At 46.4% G+C, this 17346-nt stretch overlaps 1 protein-coding gene across 2 annotated transcripts in view; it reads left to right on the forward strand.

The window, feature by feature from the left end:
* PDS5B (PDS5 cohesin associated factor B) overlaps positions 1-17346 on the forward strand; it is an 802561-nt gene that overhangs the window by 456852 nt on the left and 328363 nt on the right. For both annotated transcript variants that reach the window (XM_085621687.1, XM_085621686.1), the window contains exon 22: positions 13801-13869. In XM_085621687.1, coding sequence (XP_085477813.1) covers positions 13801-13869 — 69 coding nt within the window. The remainder of the gene's footprint in view (positions 1-13800; positions 13870-17346) is intronic.

A 17346-nucleotide genomic window follows, 5' to 3' on the forward strand; every position in this document is an offset into this window, starting at 1 on the left:
GGCATACAAGCGCTGATCTCCAAGTTCAGACCCAACCACTCGCTTCCAGCGCGAGTGTTTATGCAGTTGATAGGCATGATGGCCTCCTGCATCTTCATAGTCCCGCACGCGAGATTACATATGCGCCCACTTCAGGAGTGCCTAGCACGTCAGTGGAATCAGGCTCAAGGACAGTTGAAAGACCTAGTGTTGGTGAGCGGTCGGGCATACAACTCTCTGCATTGGTGGAATCCACAAAACCTTTGCAAGGGCCGACCGTTCCAAGAGCCTGTTCCACAAATAGTACTGACAGCGGACGCGTCTCTCCAGGGATGGGGAGCTCATGTACTCCACTACACAGTGCAGGGACTATGGACGACACAACAGAAGAAGATGCACATCAACCTTCTGGAACTGATGGCAATCTTCCTGGCCATGAAGGCTTTCAAAGTACATCTGTGCAACAAGGTCGTGTTGATCCGGACGGACAACATGACCGCAATGTACTACATACAGAAGCAGGGAGGGACACACTCTCCACAGTTGTCTCATCTGGCTCAGAGCATGTGGAAGTGGGCCATTCAGAGGAACATGTTCCTCATGGCGGAACACCTCCCCGGCAAGGACAACCAGATGGCGGATCTGCTCAGCAGACACAGCCACCAGATGCACGAGTGGGAGTTACACCCATCGGTACTCCAACCGTACTTCCAGCAGTGGGGTCACCCAGAAATAGACCTATTCGCGACAAGCGAAAACGCAAAATGCCAAAGCTTCGCCGCCAGATTCCCACACCCGCAGTCGCAGGGCAATGCGATATGGATGAACTGGTCCGGCAAATTTGCGTACGCTTTTCCCCCAGCACCGTTGATACCGCTGGTGGCTCGCAAACTCCGACAACACTCCCTGACACTCGTCCTAGTTGCTCCCACGTGGGCACGCCAGCCGTGGTACACCACCTTCCTCGAACTTTCCGTGGTACCGCATCAAAGGCTGCGGATCAAACCCGCGCATTTGACGCAGAACCATGGAGAGGTTCAGCACCCAGATCCGCAACAGCTGAACCTGGCGATCTGGCTCCTGAAGTCCTAGAGTTTGGCTATCTCAATCTGCCACCTGACTGTATGGACATCATCAAGGAGGCCAGGAGACCCACTACAAGAGCTTGCTATGCAGCCAAATGGAAACGGTTCGTCATTTATTGCGGTAATAATGACATTAACCCGCTGGACGCATCCATCCACAACATCATATGTTACCTCTTACACCTATACCGATGCAATCTGGCGTACACCTCTATACGTGTCCATTTGACCGCAATATCAGCCTATCTGCAAACCAGGCAGCACCTCTCTCTCTTCAGAGTGCCTGCCATCAAAGCATTCTTGGAAGGACTCAAACGAGTCATTCCACCTAGTCACCCACCGGCTCCAATGTGGAACCTCAACTTGGTCCTCACACGCCTGATGGGTCCACCCTTTGAACCTCTACACTCATGCGAGATTCAATTCCTTACCTGGAAAGTAGCCTTCCTGGTAGCGATCACTTCCCTAAGAAGAGTTAGTGAACTCCAGGCACTAACCGTTCAAGAGCCATTTATTCAGGTTCACGCCAACAGGGTCGTACTACGTACCAACCCCAAATTCATGCCCAAGGTAATATCGCAGTTCCACATGAACCAGACTATTGAACTGCCCGTTTTCTTCCAAAACCCACAAACTGTTGCAGAGAGGGCATTACATACACTAGATGTACGGAGGGCCCTCATGTACTACATCGACAGGACTAAACCCTTCAGGAAGACAAAACAACTGTTCGTTGCCTTTGCCCCACACCACAAAGGTAACGCCATCTCCAAAGCAGGGATAGCCAGATGGATAGTTAAGTGTATTCAAATCTGTTATCAAAAGGCAAAACGCACATTAACTATTCCACCACGAGCCCACTCAACACGCAAGTTGGGGGCTTCCATGGCCTTCCTAGGAAATATTCCCCTGCATGATATATGCAGAGCAGCCACATGGTCCACTACACACACATTTACAAAACACTATTGCGTAGATGTGCAGTCAAAACAGCAGGCAGCTGTAGGACAGGCTGTTCTCAAAACACTTTTTCAGACCGCTGCAGCTGGCACGGGTAGCCGCCGCCAATAGAGGGCACTGCTATGTATTCTATGCACAGATATGAATTCAGCAGCCCACATGCCTCGAACTGAATATGCTACTTACCAGTATGCATCTGTTCTTGGCATGTAGGGCTGCTGACATTCATATCGCCCTCCCTCCTCCCCGGCGCCTGTCGCAGCTGCAGCTCTCAGAATTATTGCAAGCATGGTCATCACTTTCTGTATCTACTCCATCACTGCCACAATGGCGAAAAACAATCTGAGGATGGAGAGGATGCCCATGCGCACTGTAGTCCAGGGGAGGAGTCACCTATCCAAGGATACTTCGAAGACTCTTCCAGGACAACAACGTGCAAACATCCGGACCCAACACTAGGCGGCGATCTATGCACAGATATGAATGTCAGCAGCCCTACATGCCAAGAACAGATGCATACTGGTAAGTAGCATATTCAATCGAGCCATTTCTTTTACTTCAGTGTGATAGATAAATAAAATTGTAACACACTATAACCACAAAGCAACCTAAAAATCACCCCCACATCATTGTATTCATAGTGTTTAAATGCTAGGTTTTCAAATAATGTTGAGTGTTCGCCTAAGCGGCTGTGTTAAGTTGTTCGTGGGCAGCTGTGTGATTTGTGGGTTGTTTACTCCACTTTTTGTTAACATGTCTCCGTAACGGGCTAAGAGTATCAGGAATAAAGGTACAAGGTGTCCACTGGTAAGAGTTCTCCTTCAATAAACCTTTCTTGATAGATATTCGTGGAAATCTAGACTGTGTGAAAATATGTATCTTCCGTGTTCGTGCTTTATTGACCAACACAAAATTGTAGAAAGAAACAAATTCCACAGGAATACATGAAATGTTTTGCATCTTTTATACATCATAATTGCAGACTATGCTGAGAAACCTTTTCACAAAGGCTGTAGCAAAACTGATACTCAAATTGCATTCTGGACAGAGAAGCTTCTGACATCTGTGAGCTTAGCTATTGCCTATTGTTTAATTTGCATTTTATTTGTAAAAGCAGAGTAAAACATGAACATTCTAAAAGCTGTTGTGGCCCATTGTTTGCCCTGCCTTGCCAGTAGTAGCCTCAACTATCCCCGAGCTTGACCACTGCCCTTTGTTTAATCAACAGACTATTCACATAAGGTGAACATTCCTCTTATAATCTATTCTACAATCATTTTACAGAATCACACAACTAAGTTCATACTCAGAAGACCTAGTTATTGTGATTTTTCACTCATTACATGGATTTAATCCCTAGTGTTGTAGTTTTATCCAAATGCGATTGATTATAATCACTACTGCACATGAAAACACATAGTTCCAAAAACCATGCATGCAGGTCTGCTGAGTGTAATTTTCTATTTGTCACAATTCTTGAAGGAGGGAAGGGGGTAATATTACATGTCGTTTTATGAAGATTTCGGAATATGGGAAAAGAAAGGATAAAATGGCCCACATAGTATGTCTGTATTATTAGAATGTCATCCTAAATTTTTTTTTAACCTTTTTGCTCCAAGTTGACCAGTAGAGCACTTATCGGAAAATATCAGTTTATTTGTACCTCGAGTATTCTTGCAAGTGGCAAAAATGGGAGGAACTACTTCACAAAGTATATGTTCGAGGCATATGAGCTGCAGATCACACACTGTACATAGATCGCCGTATGTTGTTGGGCCTGGATGTTTGCACTTGGAAAGTCTTTGGAAGTCACAAGATAGGTGGGTCCTCCTTTGGACAATAGTGCGCATGGGCATCGACTCCATTGTCAGATTGTTTTTTTCTGCCATCGGGCTCGGATGTGTTCATCGCACTCCAGTTTGGTGTCGTTACCGATCATCTTTTCGACGCGAAATCCTTCACCCTTACTTTGGTATTGTTTCGATCGCGTTCCCATTCGACGCGCATCCCTCCAAACTTCAAATCTTCGATTCCAGTCGTCGACGCAGGCCTTCGGGCCTGCCTGCGCCATCAGCCTTCGGCTCATGGAAAGGACTCCCTTCAAAAAGTGTCCTAATTGTGGATCCAAGTTTACACATGCCGATCTTCATGAGGTGTGCAACCTCTGCCTTTCACCCGAGCACGAGGCCAAAGACTGTGTAGCTTGTGCTCCAAAAAGACGTTTTGGGATCGTCGAGCTCGAAGAACCATGGCTCGATCATTGACATCCATTTCTGACGACATCTTCCAGGAAGGCTTCAATGTACCGGAGCAGGAACAGATCCAACACAGCACCATCAGCTCCTCTGAAGCCGATGACTCCGACGTCGAAGACATCACTCCGGGGCAGAGGGTCGCAAGTACTGACGTCGACACCTCCCCACCCCCCATTCCCAAAAAGGCTTTGGTCACACCTTCACCTTCGGGCCTAGGTGCACACCGGGACAGAACTTCTCAGGCCCTGCCTTCGGGCGTGGCAAAGAAGTAGATACAAAAGCCTTCAGGCCACTTGGGATCAAGTCAGCCTGCCATTGATGCCGAAACTCCATCCCCAGCACCAAAAAAACAAACCACTACCTTTCTCCGCACCAACGCCTAGTTCCACATCGACGCCTTCAGCGCCGAAATCCACCGGTACAGACGCACCGGCTCCGAGAAAATCATCGGTACCCGAGCAAACACCCGGTTCCGAAAATCCTCAACTGACTAAACTCTAGATTCGATCACCACTGGCGCTCCGACTATGAAACCGAAAACACCATCAGAACCGAAAAAAGAACCGGTACTGAAACCCATACCGGAATTGAAGAAAACTTCCGATTCCAGGCCTAAACAGCACAAAACGACTCCAAAACCTCTGACACACAATTGGACCCGAAAAAGTCGGTGCCGAAGGAACACACATCAGAGGAGGAGCTTTTTCGACAAGATCCAACACAAAAAACACTTCAAAAAGACCCTAAAACAGGTCAACTCATATTTGGCCCTTCAAAGAAACGGAAAATGGACAAACCTGTACCAGGCCACTTCCTTTTTAAAAAAAAAAAAGAGAGACATTGCAACTTCTCCTTTAAGGATTCCTTCTCCTCTTCCCCGTCCACACCACTCTCCTATCCCATATTCACCCCCTCACCATCTCCTCCACCTCCTGATGATAATGACACCTCTGAATACCTAGGTGATGATCATCCTTTAGGGGAACCCAGTCCTCCTGGTACCCCAAAAAACCCATGGGAGGATTATGACACACCAGATGTCCCAGACACACCTCAGGACGACATCTACCCATCTAGTCCATCCCCTCCTGAGGACACTATAGGGTTCACTCAGCTTATACACAGGGCAGCAGAATATCACGGGGTGAACTTACACACAGACCCTTTAGAGGGAGATTTCCTCATGGATACTTTTTCACCATCCCAAAGGTCCACTACCATTCTCCCAATGTTAAAAGGGGTAATCAAACATGCTCCTGAAGTGTTTAAGGACCCTGTAAGGGCCAGAGCCATTAACCCCAGGGTAGAAAAAAAGTACAAAGCGGCTCCAGCTGATCCTGTTTATATTAAATGACAAGTACCCTTAGATTCCTTAGTGGTCTCCAACGCCAGGAAAAGGGCTAATTCACAAACCACAAGAGATGCCCCACCTCCTGATAAAGAATCAAAACTGCTGTACGCGTCTGGTAAAAGAACGGCGTCCCAAGCAGCTAACATATGGAAGATTGCCAACTCGCAGGCTTTGCTCGCAAGATATGATAGGGCATGCTACGACGAGCTAGAGACACTACTACACCTTCCAGACCAACACAAAACACAAGCTAATGATCTCATCCAGGAAGGCAAGCTCATAACTAACACCTCCATTCGGTGTGCTCTGGATGCTGCAGATACAGCATCCCGGGCCTTTAATACCGGTGTCCTTTTACGCAGACATGCCTGGCTACGCATTTCCGGCTTTAAACTCGAGGTTCAAACCACCATATTAAATCAACCATTTGATCAGGATCACTTATTCGGGCCTACTGTAGATTCGTCTTTAGAAAAAATGAAGAAGGATACAGACACTGCCAAATCAATGGGAGCTTTGCAATCGCAAGCTTCCAGAAGTTCCTTTCGGCGCTTCTCTTATAGGGGCGCCTCTAGAGGTTTTACCACTGATAACCCCACCACTTCCTATAAGAGTCCCACCCAGACCTCATCTAACAGAGGCTACTACAGAGGAGACTACAGGGGCAATAACAAAGGTAGAGGCAAAACTACCAATACTTGTACCACCGTCACCCCTAAACAATGACTTCCCTCCACTCCCCCCGGACCACTCTATTCCGGTCGGGGGAAGATTGCTACAGTTTCTGCCTGTGTGGAATGACATCACCACAGACAGGTGGGTGAGACAAATCATCCAATCAGGTTACTGCCTAGAACTCACTTCCACTCCCCCAAACATACCATCCAAACAGCGTCAAATGTCAACAGACCACTTAACGCTTCTAAAACAAGAAGTACTTTCCCTCTTACAAAAACATGCCATAGAACCAGTTCCCCTTCATCACCAAAACACAGGGGTTTACTCCCTGTACTTCTTCATTCCAAAGACGGACGGAACTCTGAGGCCTATCTTGGACCTCCGGCCATTAAACCTCTACATACAATCAGACCATTTCCACATGGTCACTCTTCAACAGGTCCTCCCGCTACTCAAACAAGGCGACTTCCTTGCCCAATTAGATCTCAAGGACACCCACTTCCACATTCCCATTCACCCTGCTCCCAGGAGATAGCTTCGATTTGTGGTGGACGGACAGCATTGCCAGTTCAAGGGTCTCCCATTCGGAGTCACCACAGCACCCAGAGTCTTTAAAAAATGTCTGGCAGTGGTGGCAGCCCACCTAAGAAGACAACAAATTCACGTCTTCCAATATTTGGACGACTGGCTCATAAAAGCCAAGTCACATACCCAGTGTGTAAATCACACACACGCCACAATCCAACTACTTCACGATTTAGGGTTTACCATAAACCTCGCAAAGTCGCACCTCCAACCATCCCACTTCCAACAATATCTGGGCGCCACAATAAACACCTCAAAGGGTCTTGATTATCCCAGTCCAGCCAGGGTAGTAAGCATGCAAGCCCTTAAAACAAGATTCCAGCCGCAACATTCACTCCCAGCTCGAGTGTTCATGCAACTCAGTGATGATGGCCTCTTGCTTATTCATAGTACCTCATGTAAGACTCCAGATGCGTTCCTTACAGGAAAGCCTGGCACGTCAGTGGAACCAAGCTCAAGGTCAGTTAACAGATCTGGTGTTGGACGGCTGCACACATCGCTCTCTACAGTGGTGGAACACCCAAAACCTTTCCAAAGGGCGACCGTTCCTAGAGCCGGTTCCACAGATTGTGCTAACAGCAGACTCATCGCTCACCGGCTGGGGACTCATCTACTTCATCACACCATACAGGGCACATGGACACCTTAGCAAAGGCTACTCCACATCAATCATTTGGAGTTACTAGCAATCTTTCTGGCTTTAAATTCATTCCAGAAACAGATATCAGGCAAATCTGTCTTCGTCCGCACGGACAATATGACAGCAATGTACTATTTACAAAAACAGGGGGGGGACGCACTCTCTCCAGCTCTCTCAACTAGCACAGAGCATATGGAGATGGGCCATTCCTCAAAACATATTCCTGTTAGACCAACATCTCCCAGGAATTCAAAATCACATAGCGGATCTGTTAAGTCGGCAGACACAACAGATTCACGAGTGGGAACTTCACCCACAAGTTCTTCAACCTGTCTTTGAAATGTGGGGGCAGCCAGAGATAGATTTCTTCGCCACACATTGCAACACAAAATGCCCAAGCTTCGCCGCCAGACATCCACAACCATTGTCCAAAGGCAATGCGATATGGATGAACTGTTCAGGCAGATTTGTGTACGCTTTTCCACCTCTCCCACTCATTCCATTAGTGGTGCACAAACTGCAGCAACACAGTGGCTAACACTGATCCTAGTTGCTCCAACATGGGCCAGACAAACCTGGTACACAACATTGCTGGAACTATCAGTAGTCCCGTACCAAAAACTACGCCTCTCCCCACACCTCAACACAGAACCATGGAGAGATCAGACACCCAGATCCAGCACAGCTCAACCTGGCGATCTGGCTCCTGAAGTCCTAGAGTTTGGTTATCTCAATCTTCCACCTGATTGCTTGAACGTCATCAAAGAAGCTAGGTGCCCCACCACTAGGGCATGCTATGCAGCCAAGTGGAAAAGATTTGTTGTATACAGTAACAATAACAACATCAACCCTCTAGATGCCTCCACTCAGCACATCATATGCTACCTACTGCATCTTCAAAGATGTAATCTAGCATACACATCAATTAGATTACATCTCGCTGCCATTGCAGCCTACCTACAAAATAGACGTCTGTCACTGTTCAGGGTGCCTGCCATTAAAGCATTAATTCCTCCCAGGGTACCTCCCTCCCCAGTGTGGAATTTAAACATCGTCCTCACAAGATTAATTGGTCCTCCATTTGAACCTCTACATAAATGCGAGCTACAATTTCTTACATGGAAAGCTGCATTCCTTGTGGTCATTATATCTCTTAGTAGAGTCAGTGAGCTACAGGCACTAACTATTCAAGAACCATTTTTACAACTTACATCATAACAAAGTGGTTCTCAGGACAAATTCCTTCCTAAAGTCATTTCTCCCTTCCATCTCAACCAATCTGTTGAGTTGCCAGTGTTCTTCTCACAGCCACAAACAGTAACAGAAAGAGCTCTTCATACCCTAGACTTAAAAAGAGCACTCCTTTACTATATTGACAGAGCAAAATCTTTTCGCAAAACAACTTTTTGTATCCTCCTCACCACCACATAAAGGCAATCCCATATCAAAATCTGGCATTGCAAGGTGGATTGTCAAATGTATACAAATTTGCTATCACAAAGCTAAACGTACACAGTCTATTCCCCCTAAAGCCCACTCTACTCGAAAGATAGGGGCTTCATAGCATTTTTAGGGAACATTCCCTTAGATGACATCTGCAAAGCAGCTACATGGTCTACACCGCACACATTCACAAAACACTACTGTGTAGATGTGCAGGCAAAACAACAAAATAGTGTGGGCCAAGCTGTACTCAAAATGCTATTTCAAACTACTGCAACAGATATTGGTGGTCCCCGCTAAGGAGGAATACTGCTATGCAATCCATGCACAGTGTATGATCTGCAGCTCATATGCCTCGAACGGAAAATGCTACTTACCAGTATGCATCTGTTCTTGGCGTGTAGAGCTGAAGATCCACACACACCCACCCACCTCACCGGCTACCTTTATCTGTTCCAGTATTTTCTTATCTAGATACTCTATACATGGACATCTATTTCGGTTTCTCACAAAACTCCATTTCCCTGATTGGCGAAAAAACAATCTGACGATGGAGTCGATGCCCATGCACTCTATTGTCCAAAGGAGGAGCCACCTATCTCGTGACTTCCACAGACTTTCCAAGACAACAACAAAGTGCAAACATCTGGGCCCAACACCAGATGGCGATCTATGCACAGTGTGTGGATCAGCATCTCTACATGCCAAGAACACATGCATACTGGTAAGTAGCATTTTCCTTTTTCTCTGAGGACTTCTGAAAGGGGAAATTCGAGAAGAGGAGCCTGGAAGATTCATTCCTTTTTGACTTTTAAGAGTTTTGATACTGAAATCTAGTACACCAGTATGTCAGTCGCTTTTTCGACTTTGAAACACTTCGATTTCAAAGGAAACAAAGTTGTTGATAATGTACGGCACCCAGCGTCAACTTGCATCTCAGTGTCCAAGCACAAAGACTAGAAAGACCAGTGCAGTAAATACAAATTGGTAGTGATTTTGACCAGTATTGTATAATGTAATGTAAATATTGCAATGACACATTACTAAATAAACGTTCTCCCTCACGAAATACGTGGTAGGGTAACCAAATTAATCTCACAACTTCATTCTCTCTGCTTGTCTTAGTGAGCATAATTCTATTAAGTACACTGAAGCGAGAATTATGATATTTTCCTTAGCTTTTGTTATACATCTTAACACACATCAGCCATTGGAAAGCCAAAGAAAAACTAACTTTCCTAGAAATCCTTGGGAATCATGAACAATAACATCCAGTCATAATACAAGAGTTCACATAAAGTCCTACATCTCTTTCCAAGCTCCCTCTTTTTATTTTTGCACAAATCACACCATTGCTCTTTCTTTGAGTCCTGTATGGAGCCATCAACCCCTATTGAGAGAGAAACCAAGAATGTAAACTGAGCCTTTTTGCAAACCAACGCATTGCAACGATGTACATTTGCAAAATCTAAGCAGTTTAGGAACATGATCTGAAATCAAGACATTTTCTTACAGACATATATCCACATTATTAGCATGAAACAGAAGTCATTTACTTACTAGTAACAGGAGGGATTACTAGATATATCGCACCCCATAAAATGTACCCTTCTGTTTCGGGAGCATGCTTTAGATGTAATTGCTACATGGGGGACTGGTTTCATATTTGCATTACGTGTCCATCTTTAATTAAACTTTGGAAGCCAATGTTTTCACTGGCTTAGCAACAAGCTCCAAATAAACTTAGCCCCTGGACCGAATGTTGTTCTCTTAGGAATTATCAATACACTCAATTTATCCATCCAACAGCAGCAGTATATTTTTGTTGCATCACTTGTTGCTATATCTCTGATCCTGCAAAAATGGAAGGAGGCTGAGCCCCCAACCTTTTCCCAATGGTTACTCAAGAAGTCTCGAATTGAGGCAAAGTGAAAACTATTTTCACAGGAACTATAGGAATTTTTTTTTTTAAATCTGGGGTGGAACGTAGGTTTATGCTTATTTATCTTTTAAAGGGGACCATGGTATAATTAATTGTTAGCAAGGTTATGTTTATGTAGGCTTTTATTCATGTAAATTTGACGGCTATTCATGTATTATGCATATCAATGATACTTGTATTTCAATAAATTGTTTGTTTTTACTAACTGCAAAAATAAAAATTTGTTATAAAAAATAAATAATAATACACGCTCCATCAGTTAATAATGTGGGATAGCCTTGGGTTACCAGTATTTAAGTTGTCACGTATTTTTTACTTTCCTGGGTGACCTCTATCCATGTGAATTGTGACTTTTTTTTTTTAAAGTCGGCGATCACTTTTTTGTGTGAATATCATGATCAATTTTAACATCTCAACATCACATAAACCTGCTCCTGAAGTCTCACCGGTCTTTAGTTGAAGAGCCAGATCATGAGTCCCTTTCTGAACTCAGCGAGTGACGGTGTGGTTCGGAGGTGTAGAGGGAGGTCGTTCTAAGACTATGAAGTGGGAGAAGGAACAACCGCCACTGTGGTTTCGGTGGATACGGGGAACATGTGCGAGGGCAGCAGATTGCAGTTGTCTGGTGGGTTGGTGGAAGGTCAGGTGGTGGTTGATGTAGGCTGGTCTGAGGTTGTGGAGGGATTTGCAGGTGAGGGTAAACAGCTTGAATTGGCATCTTTCTGGATGGGGAGCCAGTGTAGTCCTCTGAGGTGGGGGGTGATGCTTATCCATGTGGGGAGGTTGAGGGTGAGTCTGGCTGCGTTGTTCTCTATAGTCTGTAGTCGCTTAAGGAGTTTGATGGTGGTTCTTGCATAGAGTGCATTTCCGTAGTCCAGTTGGCTGGTGATGAAGGCTTGTGTGATTGTTTTCCTGGTGTCAATGGAGATTCAACTAAGGATCTTTTGAAGCATGCTAAGGGTGTGGAAGCAGGCGGAGGATACTGCATTGACCTGGCGCTTCACGGTGAGTTTGCTATCCGGGAAGATGCAGAGGTTGCGGACTTGGTCCATAGGGGTTGGTGCGGGTCCGCCATCTGTTGGCCACCAGTTGTCATCCCATGGTGATGTGTTCCTCCTGCTCAGCTTCAGGCAGTTGGACCTCATCCAGTCCGCGACATTGGTCATGGCGTTCCGCGAGTTTGATCTGGTGGTGACTGGGTCTTCGGTGAGAGAGAGGATGAGTTGGGTGTCGTCAGCGTAAGGGGTGAGTTTGAGTCCGTGGGAGTGCACAATGTTGCCAGTGAAGTATTGTAGGTGTTGAACAAGGTGGGACTGAGGGAGGAGCCTTGTGCAACGCGCAGATGTTGCTCTTGGGTTCGGAGGTGAAGGACAGTAGGCAGATACCCTGGGTGCATCCTGTGAGGAAGGCCGTTTTCTTGAATGCCCATTTGGTGGAGTCTTGTGATGAGGATGTGGTGGGATACAGTGTTGAAGGCTGCTGAGAGGTAAAGGAGGATCATCGCTGTTGTCTCACCTCGGCCGAGGAGCGTTCTGATGTTGTCTGTTGCGGCGATCAAGGCGGTCTTGGTGCTGTGGTTGGATTGGAATCCGGATTGGGAGATCTCAAGCTGATTGTTTCTTTCCAGTTGTTCGGTGAGCTGGCTATTGATGGCTCTGTCAGGACTTTGACGGGGGAAAGGGAGTAGCGAGATGGGGCGGTAATTCTTGAGTTCACTGTGGTTGGCGGCTTGCTTCTTCAGAAGGGGTTTAACCTCTGCATGTTTCCATGTGTGTGGCACGGTGACCATGTTGATGGATGCATTGGGGATGTTGGTGAGTGCACTTATGATTTCCTGCTGTCCCAGGTTGAAGATGTAGTTGGGCAGGGGTTTCTATGCGGTGAACAGTTGGCGTGGGTGGTGTTCAAGGGTGTTGAAGGTGGCTGGGTTGCAGTCGATGTCAGATATCTTTTTGTAGAAATAGGCTGCCAGGGTGTCTCTGAGGGCTTGGGAAATGCAAATTGTGTTCTCAGGAGCTGAAGGGCTGGTGAACTCTCTGATGATGCTGAACAGTGCCTTGGTGTGGTTGGAGCTTGCTTAGATGCGGTTAGTTAGGGTGTCTTTGAGGCGATGGTGGTAGTCTCTGCAGGCCGATTTGAAGGTGGTGAGGTCAGTGGGATTCGTGCTGTAGCACCATTGTCTCCTCCAGCTGCTTGCACTCACATTTGATTGTCCGGAGTTCGGGGCTAAACCATCTGGCATGCTTGTTGGTGCTGGACGATTACATGGGGGCGATTGTGTCGGCGCTATTGGAAATCCAGTCAGAAGTTCCGGACGGCCAGCTCCAGGTTGTTGGTGGTGGCTGGCGCCTGTCTTGCGTAACTTTAAAATGTCTGCTTGTGATGGAACTTTTTGTTCGTTCACAAGCACACTTAACATAGTTACATCTTGGACTGAGCTTACTACTAAATGCAAGTGCGTCTTCTGTACTGACTATTTTAGTGTTGTTCTTTTAACCTGTCTTTCTGCTGTTTCTGTAATGTTTTGAGATGATGAAGAAAGTCCTTATTGCTTGCTTTGGATGCATTATCAAACTCCAAACATTCTTGTGGCACTAGGTAGTATTTTCAATTTATATTTGAAGAACTTCTAATTATATTGTCTTTTGCATCTCTTGAGTAGAAATAAATTTGTTAACTGTTGGACTTCAGTTTAAATCTTCTGCTCTGAACAATAATATTAATTCTTGAATGTTAAGCTGTGTTTAAAAATAATAAAAAACTTTGTACAGAGCTTTTATTTTATCCCTACTTTGGCAGTGTTTGAGATGTTTATTGGTGTTATTTCTGTTTGGTCTGTATTAAATGTAAATGACACAATATTTTGTGAAACCTTTATGTAGCTTCCTGGGAAAAAGACAACTAAGCTCTGGGTTCCAGATGATGAAGTTTCTCCTGAAACGTTGGTCAAAGTAAGTATATTCTGTTTCTAGAATATCGAAGTATTATTCTGACTTTGTTGCTCTGCTGTTTTACTAATACAGTTAAAACTGTTTGACAAATGGTGCTATCTGGCTAATTCCTGGTGAAAGTGCTTAATGAAAGGAATGCACATATTAGGTTGGTTTAGGAAGTTATATGATGTTGAAGCTGTGCATACCTACATGATCAGTGAGCATTATCCTGTTCTACCATACATTTGTTGCCAGTGTTGGGTTTTTGAACTGTTTTGCAGTGGCATCCCTTGCAGCAAATGGTCACTTAAAACCACCACCTGTTCCTAAAGGAATTCATGCTCATCCTACAAGGGCTTACCTTTCATCTGTAGCCTTCTAAAGATCTATAGTGATAATGACATTGTGGCCAATACCAGCAGCCTTATGGATAGCCAGTTTGAATATCCTGTTTTTTGCAACATATGAGCATGACATAAATTAATGAGCTTGATAAGTGTACATAGATTAGCATTAACACCATCTAGTAGACAAACCTGTATTTTTTGTAATTGCAATCCCCAAAAAGCATTGGCATAGCCAACCAGTCTCTGCAGGGGGAGTACCTAATTAAGGCTATGCAAGAAGCACTTTATTATTGACACTACTTAAGTTTGGTTGCCCTGTACAAATTGTTTCCTACATAAAGTACTGTGCATTGGTGTCACTTCATTAATGAAAAGCGCCTTTATATACCAACAAATATGCATGGACTACTATAACGCCTACTTTGAAGTAAATGGCTTCAAAGCCCAGGACTGAAGCATGGCTGCATGGCTTTGGTGAAGTATACTCAACAGGCAACTGTAGGAAGGGGCCCCTTTTTGACATGGTCACTCCCACTTTATGCCTCATACCTGATGTGATGTCGACTGAAAGTGCAGTGGATCCCTGCTAACCAGGTTCGCAGTGCCATAGCTCTTTCCCAAAACTGTACCAGAGTTCCACTATTGGCACAACTTCAACCCCCCTGTAAATCCCTACTAATCCACTGGGGCTACAGCACGAGTTGCGTCACTCAACTGACCCCGAACCTAGATTATGCAAACTGCCATTGCTGGCTGCGCGTCTTGGTGCAGACAAAATCCAAAGTTGACATGTCGTACATCTGTGTTCCATGCCTACAGACACTGATTGAGATATAGGTAAGCCACTTCTACAGAAGGCCTTACAGTCCGAAGGCAGGGTGCCCCACATCCCATGTGTGGACGTATCTGCCTGAGCAGATATGACCCTGCAATGTCTAAGGCCATTCCTAGAGATTGTAAGTGAACAGGGAGGCCAAAACGAATACATGTGCTGGATAACCTATCATTTCGAGTTCTCAAGCTCTATGATGGCTTCACCAAACATCTCATCTAAATAAACCCACACTGATGCCAGTATTGGATTTATTAACAAATGCACGCAGAGAGCACCTTAGAGGTGTCCCCATAAAACCCACCGTCTACTAGTGGGGCTACCGAATGGTCTCAGCCAGCCTTCCACCACTAAACATTTTTTTGGCCTCCTGGCGTGAGATCCTTTGCTCTCAGAGGCTAAGAACAAAGCTTGCTCTGAGTGGAACTGTTCACACCTTGTCCAAGCAGGAACTCCCTTCCAGGGAGGGAAGCTTCAAAGACTCTGTCCCCACTTTTTAGCTGGATGAAATGCAGGAAAATGTGTTAGATTAAGAGATGTGCCTACACTTAGCCAGCAACACCCCTAAGGTGGGGCAGCTGATGTGGACCCCACCTTTCCAATTCCTCCATCTTGTGTTAACGAGAATTAGCCTATTAGGGTAAGAGGTATGTCCACTTCCCACAGGAAGTAGTCATATAGAGAGTGTGCTCACCCTAAAGGTAGGTAACCCAATGGCTAATACCTGGTACTCCCCTTAACTCCCCTACATTGAGTATTTATGTGGCACCCCTCGACCCAGAACTTCAAATTCGGACAGACCTGAGGACTAAGAAGAGCTGCTGAACCCAAGAACTGAGTGCCTACTGCGGAGTATTGGCATGAACCCCTGCCTGCTGCTTCAAGACTCAACAATTGAGTTATAACTGGCTTGTCCTGCTGCTGTGTAGCCTCTAAGAACCCCAGAGGACTACCAGGCTTTGGAAACTGCCCAATAACTCACCCAGAGTAGAGGAGCTACTCCCCTGTAGACCACAGGCACCTTACCCGTAGAGTCCTGTCCAGCGACTTGCAGCTCCCTGAGCCTGACCGACGCAGCAACCGACCAAGAATGGGTACTTGTGCTCTGGAAGGTAAGATCTGTCTCCCCCACCCCTCCAAGTGTGGAGGTGTCAGGACCAGCTGGAGCCGTGCAGTACCAATCCCCGGGGTACCGGACACCCATCAACCAAAACCGACATCAAAGAGTCCAGTTGGGGCTCCTTCTGTACCAGAGCCCAGCAGCCGCAGAGGGACATCAAGACCCCTGAGACCCACTTTGAGAGTGGCCCAGCAGTCCTGAATTTGCCCCTGCCAGCTGTTAGCTCTGGACCACAAGAAGCATCTTTATTTAACTGGGCCGGCCAACCTACCTTCTCTGCACCTAGCCCCCCCCAACCTCCCCCAGAGCCTGGGCAACGACAAACCAGCTGTACTCCTTTGTCCCTAAGGCCCTTGCGACCCTAGCCCCCGTTTGGGAACTATCAGACTTGCCCACAAGTCCCCTTGTGCAGCCTGTTTTTAGAAGGCCTCCCTTCCCCTATAACTGTCTGTTCGAGGCATATGAGCTGCAGATTGTACACTTAGCATAGATCGCCATCTGGTGTTGGGCCCGGATGTTTGCAGTTTGGTTTTGTTCTTTGGACAGTCTTTGGAAGTCACGAGTTCGGTGACTCCTCCCTCGGTCCGTACTGCGCATGGGCTTCGGCTCCATCCTCAGATTGTTTTTTTCCGCCATCGGGCTCGGATGTGATACTTCGTGCTCCGGCTTCGAACTTCTACGGTTCCAGCCTCGACGGAAAATCCTCGTTTTCTTCGAGTTTCTTCATCATCATCTTCATCTCTCGAAGCGGCACTTTTCTCCATCCCGTACATCGGCACCGGCCTTCGGGCCCTCCTCGACTCCGGTCCCGGCCGATGGAAAGGACTCCGTTCACAAAGTGCCCAAAATGTGGGTCTAAATTTCCCCACACCGACCTCCATCAGGTGTGTAACCTTTGCTTCTCACCAGAACACGAGGCCAGAGACTGCCCCGCCTGTAAGTCTTTTCTATCAAAGAAGACCATCCGGGATCGAAGAGCTCGACGCACCATGGCACACTCATCGTCCGCAGCTCCACCGGACATCTTCGGAGACGGCGCCGAAGCTTCGGGGCAACTACACACCGAGCAGGAGGACGACGTCGTCAGCGCTTCCGAGGCCGACGACTCCGACGTGGAGGACATCACACCGGCGCAGCGGGTCGTGAGTACTGTACCCCCTCCCACCCCCGCGCCCAAAACCAAAGAGACTCAGGTT

This window comes from Triturus cristatus, chromosome 8 (genome assembly GCF_964204655.1).
Source record: "Triturus cristatus chromosome 8, aTriCri1.1, whole genome shotgun sequence".
In the NCBI taxonomy this organism is placed as follows: domain Eukaryota; kingdom Metazoa; phylum Chordata; class Amphibia; order Caudata; family Salamandridae; genus Triturus; species Triturus cristatus.